The 8,388-nt window shown below is 47.2% G+C and overlaps 2 protein-coding genes across 3 annotated transcripts in view; one reads left to right on the top strand and one right to left on the bottom strand.

The window, feature by feature from the left end:
• Positions 1 to 21: 21 nt before the first annotated feature.
• LOC106819604 (fatty acid-binding protein homolog 3-like) lies at positions 22 to 3,561 on the bottom strand. The gene is made up of 4 exons (XM_014824215.1): positions 3,330 to 3,561; positions 1,549 to 1,727; positions 1,109 to 1,222; positions 22 to 231 (listed from the first exon to the last, which is right to left on the bottom strand). The coding sequence occupies exons 1-4, from the start codon at positions 3,397 to 3,399 to the stop codon at positions 169 to 171; spliced, it is 426 nt and encodes a 141-aa protein (XP_014679701.1). The 5' UTR covers positions 3,400 to 3,561; the 3' UTR covers positions 22 to 168.
• A 630-nt stretch (positions 3,562 to 4,191) lies between these two features.
• LOC106819603 (beta-glucuronidase-like) overlaps positions 4,192 to 8,388 on the top strand; it is a 9,474-nt gene continuing 5,277 nt past the window's right edge. The window contains exons 1-6 of one of the 2 annotated variants that reach the window (XM_014824213.1): positions 4,192 to 4,235; positions 6,026 to 6,277; positions 6,632 to 6,765; positions 7,181 to 7,363; positions 7,658 to 7,836; positions 8,159 to 8,301. In XM_014824213.1, coding sequence (XP_014679699.1) covers positions 4,217 to 4,235; positions 6,026 to 6,277; positions 6,632 to 6,765; positions 7,181 to 7,363; positions 7,658 to 7,836; positions 8,159 to 8,301 — 910 coding nt within the window. In that variant the 5' untranslated portion in view covers positions 4,192 to 4,216. The remainder of the gene's footprint in view (positions 4,236 to 6,025; positions 6,278 to 6,631; positions 6,766 to 7,180; positions 7,364 to 7,657; positions 7,837 to 8,158; positions 8,302 to 8,388) is intronic. The other variant, XM_014824214.1, reaches the window with a different exon arrangement.

Genomic DNA, 8,388 nt, shown 5'->3' with positions numbered 1-8,388 from the left:
ATATATATATATATGCGACAAAAGAGTGAGTGAGAGAGAGGGAGAGAAAGAAAGCGAGATAACGCGTGAGAGTGGTGCGTTCCTTGACTGAGTCGAGACTGGGAGAGCCTGGCTAATGGACTAACGTGGAAGCGTTTATGTGAAGGCAGCTGTCGTCGTGCTCTCCCATCACTTCTTCTTACACTTGACAAACCAACGCTTGCAGACCAGTCCTTCCCCAGCTGGCATGTGCTGTTAATGGGAGATGGAAATCCAACGTATATATGTGATTATAATGTGTGTGCGTGCGTGCGTGCGTGCATATATATATATACACAACACACACGCACACACACACGCACACACACACACACACACACACACACACACACACACACACACACACACACACNGAGAAAGAGAGCGAAGGCGAGAGAAGAGAGCGAGAGCGAGAGAGAAAGAGCGAGAGCGATCGAGAGAAAGTCAGCGCGAGAGAGTGAAACGAGGAAGGTCAATACGGCAGCGAAGAGTAGATAGATAGATAGATAGATGATAGATAGATAGATAGATATTAGATGATAAGATATATAAGATATGATATTATATATGCGACCAAAAGAGTTGGTGAGAGAGAGGAGAGAAAAGAGCGAGATAACGCGTGCAGAGGGCGTTGCATTCCTTGACTGATCGAGACTGGAGAGCCTGGCAATGATAACGTGGAAGCGTTTATGTGAAGGCAGCTGTGGTCGTGCCTCTCCCATCACTTCTTCTTACACTTGACCAAACAACGCTTGCAGACCAGTCACTGTCCCCGGCTGCAATGTGTGTTAATAGAGAGATTGGAAATTCCAACGTATATATGTGATTATAAATGTGTGTGGCGGGCGTGCGTGCAGGCATATATATATATATATACACAACACACCACGCCACACACACACACACACACAACAACACACACACACACACACACACACACACACACACACACACTCACACGCAACGCACACGCACACACGCCCACGCCCACACACACGCACACGCACACACTGTCACACACAGTCATATATATATATATATATATACATCAGATTGATTGGATATTGATCTGCTATCATGGTGCACTCACTAGCAGGAGGGTGTCTTCATCAATCATCTCATGCACGTAGACATCCTCTAGGTTGTCATTTTCTGGTTCTGTCACTTTCAGTATCAGATTGCCATTCTCAAGCGTGTAGATGTTCTACAATATCGATAAAAAACATCGCACAGTCATCGACAGCTAGTCCGATCACGATACAATACATCAGAGCTGGAGAGCACGCTAGTCGTCAGGCCAAAGACTGACGCAAGCGGTCAGAAAAGGCAGTCACGCTTCGGTCATAAATTGTTTTACAAAAGTTATGAACTTGAAAAGTCGAACACAGAATGTAGCGCTACTGAGTTGACGTTACTGGCCGCTAGAGGGCTTGCGGTGTGCGCGTCGTGTTATGCATTGCGGGTTAGATGCATTGCGTGGGGTGGGGGGTGAGGAACGACTGTATAGTACAAAGCTTTATTGATACTTACGCTCAGCTTCTGACCCATAGGGCTTTTCGATTCAACCGTCTCCCCCATATGAAACTTTAAGTTGACAAAGCTCTGGAATATAACGTAGGTTTTGGACTGGTACTGTTCGGGCCCTATCTCCAGTAGCTCCATGTATGTGGTCGTTGCCTTGGCAACCTGCTTCAGGAACGGCCATACCTCTGCGAATATATTATTGGAATAGTGATATCGCATCGCCACTCCCTCTCTCTCTCTCTCTCTCTCTCTCTCTCTCTCTTTCTCTCTCTCTCTCATCTTCTCCTACTCGTCTCTCTCTCTCTTTCTCCTCTGCTCTCTCTCTTTCTCTCTCTCATCTCGTCATACCGCTCATCTCTCTCTCTCTCTCTCCGTCTCTCCATCCTCTCTCTCTCTCTGTATAAAATATAATAATATATATATATATAATATATAATCTCACACTCTGCTCTTCCTCTGCGGCGCAGCTCTCTCTCTCTCTTTACGCGCGCTCTCTCTCTCTCTCTCCTCTCTTTCGCGCGCTCTCTCCTCTCTCATTCGCGACGCGCTCATCTGTCTCTCTCCTTTCTCTCTCTCTCTCTCTCTCTCTCTCTACTCTCTGTCTCTCTCTCTCTCTCTGACTCTCTCTCTCTTCGCGCGCTCGATCTCTCTCTTCTCTCTCGATCTCTCTCTCTAGCTTTCGCGCGCTCTCAATCTCATCTCTCCTCTCTCTCTCATCTCTCTCTTTCTCCACATCTCTCTCCAATCTTGCGCAGCGCTCATCATCCTCATTTTTGATACTCTCTCTGTCTCATCTCTGTCTCTCTCTCTCTCTCTCTCTCTCTCGTCCGAATCGTACTGTATTCCGCCCACTCAGCCTCTCATTGCTCCACACGCTTTTCGCTACTCAATTACATTCAATCCCTTTAGCATCTACTCATCTCTCTCTCTGCTCTCTAGCTCATCTCTCTCTGCTCTCTCTCTCTCTCTCGTCTCTCGTCTCTCTCTCTCTCTCTCTGCATCGCTCTACATCTCTCGGCTACTCTCTCCTCGTCTCCCCTCTACATCATCATGCCTCTCTCTCCCTCTCTCTCTCGCTCTCTCTACTCTCTCTCTCTAATCTCTCATCTCCTTCTTAACTCTCGTCGCTCGCGTGCTCCTGCTTCTAGCTCCTCTCCTCTCATCTCCCTCTCTCTCTCTCTCTTCCCCACTCTACATACTCTCTCTCTCCTCTCTCTCTCTCTCTCTCTGCCTCTCTCTTCGTTACTATCTCGCTCTCTCTCTCCTAAATCGTACTGTATGTCCCGCCACTCGCTCTCTCTTGCCTCCCACCGCTCTCCATCTCTCTCTATCTTACCATGCACCATTTAAGCTAACCTTGCTCTCTGCTCCTCTCTCTCTCTCATCTCTCCTCCTCTCTCTCTCTCATCTCTCTCTCTCTCTCTCTCTCTCATGCTCTCTCTCTCTCTTCTCTCTCTCTGTCTCTTCTCTCTCTCTCTCCATCTCCTCTCTCTCTCTCTCTCTCTCTCTCTTCTCTCTCCGCTCTCCTCATCTCTCTCTCTCTCTCTCTCCTCTTCTCTCTCTCAACTCTCTCTCTCTCTCTCTCCTCTAATCTCTCGGCTCTCCTCTCTCTCTCATCTCTCTCTCCTCTCTCTCTCTCTCTCTCTCTCTCTCTCTCTCTCTCATTACCACTCTCTTTTTTAACCATATCTAGCTCACGTGCACTCTCCCTCTCACGCTCCCCAACTGTCTTTTTCCTCCTCTCTCCCTCTCTCTTGTTGTATAACTTTACCTATCTATCTACTTACTTTTATACGCCAAGTATTCGTCGAACAGCTCGTTCTTCGTGTTCTCGTACTTTCCGAGGAATTTCTCCATGACGACAACGATGATGATAAAAAAAAATATATATATATATATATACACGGCCGAGAATGCCGGCTAATATATCACGTTAGTTTGGAATAGCGCGGAGACACGAATGCGCGTCCACGGGAGGAAGGAAACCGGTTGATGTCTCCGCAGGCGACGGTGAGGAGAGGTAAGGAGCTGGGCTACGGTGGTGCACTACACACACGCGTTAACATATATCAGCAGCTATCAGGACAGGGACCTGCCGATATAGGTAGTCGTGACTCGAGTTACTTGACCTTTCCTCGTTATCACCGGGAGTCCACACACTGCGAATTTGCACTTCGCTGCAAATAATACAGGCCACTATAATTTATATATATATATATATATATATATATATATATATANCCAGCCATCACGATTGCTTGTTTAAGCCATACTACTGTGACAAATATATTCTTTTTTTTTAACATATAATTTGGTTAAAAGACCATGTTAAGTACTTATGTAGCAGCTACTGGACATGCGCGAACGGCGGGTTTCCCGTTGTGCCATAGGGAAAATTGCCACAGGTTCGAATTCTGCACAGGGAAAATTGTTTATTTTTATTTAATTTCGGGAGCACATTATATAACTATGCTATATTTTATGCTCTCCTTACAAAATATAAACTCAAAAACGTCTAAGCACCCTATCGAATGCACATTACATAAATATCTTTGCATAATGCGCGCGGGTATATGCTCGCTAATTTATAAACTCATAATGTGTCCAAGAGGTGGCGCCGTCTTACGTAAACATTTTGGTCGCGCAAAATCAACTTGATCAACGTGTATGCTACATGTACTTCCTAACTTCTGGTAAGCATTTTTGTCGGATTCCTAACCCGTTGCCAAAGTTCATTTGTGACGGTGTTCAGTTATTTTAGGCTTGTTCATTATTAGATGATTTCAGTAATGTTACTATACCAAATAATAGTAATAATATAACAATACCATGACTTGGTTGATCATGATTGATGGNAAAGTTCATGTTGTGAGCGGTTCATTATTTTAGCGCTTGTTCATTATTAGGGATGATTTCAGTATGTTACTGATAAACTTGACAAATTAATAGTAATAATAATAACAATTACCATGACTTGGTTGCATCATGCATTGATGGAGGCCTCGGAACACAGCCAGGCCCTCAGGGCACGAGGCACTTTTGAAGGAGAATCGTTCTCAATAAAAAAAGAATGGTAAATAAACCCGAAATGTATATTATCTACCAAAAGTCTTAATGTTTCTCTTACTCTCGTAAATTTCGGCCTATAATGTACCTGTAAGGTGCCGGTTTAAATGCCCATCTTGCAACACACAAGTACCCGAGCACACGCTAACGACCAGGCTCTCCGACTAGTTTACACGGCGGAGGACGTGTAAGCCTGCTCGCCACGTAAGTGTTAAGACGAGATGGGAACTTGTGGGCTAACCGCACGGCTAGGCTGCTGCACACTGACGAAATAAATATATAGAGGTACGGAAAAGCGAGTGGCTGCAACAATTCGCGTCGATCGCTCGCTTGATTGTCATACGAGTGAAACATCAAATATTCATCATTCTACTGAGCATTCTTTGTTCTATTTGAATGAACCAGTGTTTACTTGTTATAAAAAACCATACTGTCTGTGTTTCGTAAGACGCGAGCTGTGTCAGCGGCAAATCACACAAAGCCTGACGCAAAGTTCTCAGCGTTCGCGCCGCCCGTTGCGCCAGTTTTATGTAAATGGCTGCAAAGTACACGGGCTATACGGCGGCGCACTGCATTTTGGGAAACGTAACCACGCTGCTTTCCAACTCCCGGGTACGAGGCCTCGTCAATAGCTGCAGTGGAGCGTTGCAAAAGCGTTGGGTCAGCGTTCGCGGCCCAAAAATGAGCGCGAGTCACGAAGAGCGCCTGGTGGGTGTTTCCTGATTCCGACAGCCATGTTACGTAAATGCGCAACGGGAGCGAACCGCAGAGAATTTCGTCAGGCCTTTGGTGATTTCCGTGACAGCAAGGCTCGGTTACGAACACAGACAATATGTTTTTATAACAAGTGAACACTTCCTTCAAATAGAAACAAACATGGAGTATTACGAATGGTTGAATTTTGTGTTGTAATCGTATCGAAATTCAAGCGAAAGCGTGAGCGATTTTGGCAGCACGGCTTTTTTTCCTACGCCTGCTTATATATTTATGAGTCAGTGTGCAGCAGCTAGCGTGCGGTGTACTTGTGTGTTACAGATGAGCATTTGGATGGCATTTACCGGAAATTTTCAGCAATAATAGGTGAAAGAGAGTAGAGAAACATTAAGACTTTGGTAGTAAATGGATTTCGTATTTATTTAGCATTATATTTTATTGAAACACTCCAAGTGCCTGTGCCTGGAGGCTGGAACGGCACATCAATATACACATATACATGTGCCACTGGTATGAGACATTGCCATACAGTGCTACATAAAAGAGGCCAATACAGCTTTAAGAAGCTTCGAGATTAAGGAGCAAGCGGGCAACACATGCCATGTCACAATGCTAATGTGTGCACGTACGTGCGTGCGAGCATGCGTGCGCGTGTTGAGAATTGAATAAATGCATAATTTTGTCGTAATTTTAATTGGCACAGCTTGGGAGGCATTCGATCGAGGCAGCAGCAACTCGCGGCACGTCACGATGGCTTCCGCCGCTCGCGACCGTGCCGGCGGCGCGGTGTTACTGTGCGGAACTCTGCTGATGCTTGCCACTGCTCCGACTCCGGGTACAGCCACGGCGCGGCGCGCGTCCGTGATCATGGTGAAATCGTTGCCACGCGAAGACGACGCTCCCGGCGCCGCCGCCGCCGCGAAGGTCGCGAGAGAGACGCCCTCGTCGTTAAAAGGTGGCCATTTTGTTTTCGCGTGTGTCTGGTGCACTTTGGGGTGCGTCCATGTGGCAACACCTTTCTTGCATTGTCCCCGGGTTTCGTTTTGGGCTAACACAAATGGAGCATGCCAGTACAACCCGATCGACTGCCTAGCTCAACTGTGCATCCCTCAGCCTGTTGCTGTAGGCCTGTGGTAGGAGGACCAGGGCTGTATGGTAGAGATATGCGTCACGGTGCACCGCATTACCCTGATGTTCAGCAATTACATGACTCCTTAATGTTCCGCAATTTAGTAATTGTTATTAAAGGTGGCGCGTGTTCTAACACGTCGATGTTTACCGTTCGCTGTTCCGCTGCTTCTTCCGTGAGGTGGGATGTTGTATCCGAGGGACTCCGAGAGTAGAGAGACGAAGGAGCTGTCCGGTATGTGGAGCTTTCGCACGTCCGGCAGTGACCAGGATGCCGGATTCCGTGAACAATGGTACAGCAAGCCACTGTCCCAGGTACAGTCAAACCCCTGTTAGCAAACACCTCTGTAGAATCGGCATTTGTCCGTAAAGGACGTTTGCCATTTCCCTTCGAGTGGCAGCTATTGCTGAAAAACTACTTTATAGACACAGACACCTGTTTATAGACACAGCCACCTGTTTATAAATGACGATTTTGTCATTTCTCTTTGGTCCTAGTTATTGCAAAAACATCTTTGTAGAACAGGACATGTCATTTGACCTATCTATAAAGGACATTTTTGGTGTTTTTCTTGAGTAGCAGTTATTCAGGAAAGCCATCTCCATGAAACACACACCTGTCTATTAAGAACCTTACCCTCGAGTGACCCGTGCATGCGGCTTTGACTGTATTTCATTCAAACGAATGTCTTGAATAACGATGCACATTTCGATAATCCGTCGTCCGCAGACGGGACCGGTGATACCCATGCCGGTGCCGGCCAGCTACAACGACATCACGCAGGACGCGGCGATCCGGGATTACGTCGGATGGGTGTGGTACGACCGCGAGTTCTTCGCTCCCACCAGGTGGCGCACCGACGATCTGCGCGTGGTTCTGCGGTTCGGCAGCGCTCACTATTACACCATTGTGGTGCGTAATCCGTGTGCATGTGTGTGTGTGCATGTGTGCGTGCGTGCGTGCGTGCGTGTGCGGCGCATCGTTCCATCTGTTAGAACGACGAGCATAAACCTGCGGAGTGTGCAAAAGCGGTGTCAGAAATTAATTTCGAATGCGACGTTGACAACAATGTACGTCGGCGTCTAGTGCATAAGCGACTAAGCTACGATTTAAGAACAACGGCGTTCATAAAAATGATAAAAACTCCCTATAAATAGTTATAAAAACTACCCCGCTCATCCTCGCGTTCTTTCTCGCGGTCATCAGTGGGTCAACGGCCAGCGGGCGGTCAGCCACGACGGTGGTCACCTTCCGTTCGAGGCCGATGTCGGGCATCTGCTGAGCGACGGTCGCCGCGGCAACCGCGTCACGGTCGCCATCAACAACACGCTGTCACCGTTCACGCTGCCGACGGGCTCGATCGAGTACAAGAACGACACGAACATGTGAGTTCGTTCGCGAGATGCGCGCGGTTCCGAGGAGAACTTCTCATCACCCGTTCGCTCTGTGTCGTGAGAGTTGTTCAACCGAGAGAAGTTTGTGCTCTCTGTGCTATTCTTGTGCTGCGTATAGACATACGTGTTCGTTAATGTATTTGCATACAGGACTGAGTATTTGTATATTTGTATACAGGTATCTATAATTATAGGTATAGGTATCCCATAGTGTATTTGTATACAAGTGTCTATCTGTGCGTGTAGGTATAGATGTCCTATAGTGTATTGGTCTATGTATTTGTCTCATACATGTATCTATCTATGCGTACAGGTACCCACCCGGATACTTCGTGCAGAATCTCAACTTTGATTTCTTCAACTATGCCGGCATCCATCGCACAGTGCTGCTCTACACGACTCCGGCAACGTACATCGACGACATCACCGTGGTAACGGACGTGCGGGATGCTGTCGGTGCGTGACGGAAACCGCCCAACGCTCACGCCCCCCGTAACCCTGACCCTGACCCTAACACTAACCCTAACCCTAACCCTAACCCTA

This window comes from Priapulus caudatus, unplaced genomic scaffold, assembly GCF_000485595.1.
Source record: "Priapulus caudatus unplaced genomic scaffold, Priapulus_caudatus-5.0.1 Scaffold3801, whole genome shotgun sequence".
In the NCBI taxonomy this organism is placed as follows: Eukaryota; Metazoa; Priapulida; class Priapulimorpha; order Priapulimorphida; family Priapulidae; genus Priapulus; species Priapulus caudatus.
This window is presented reverse-complemented; position numbering and strand designations above follow the sequence as displayed.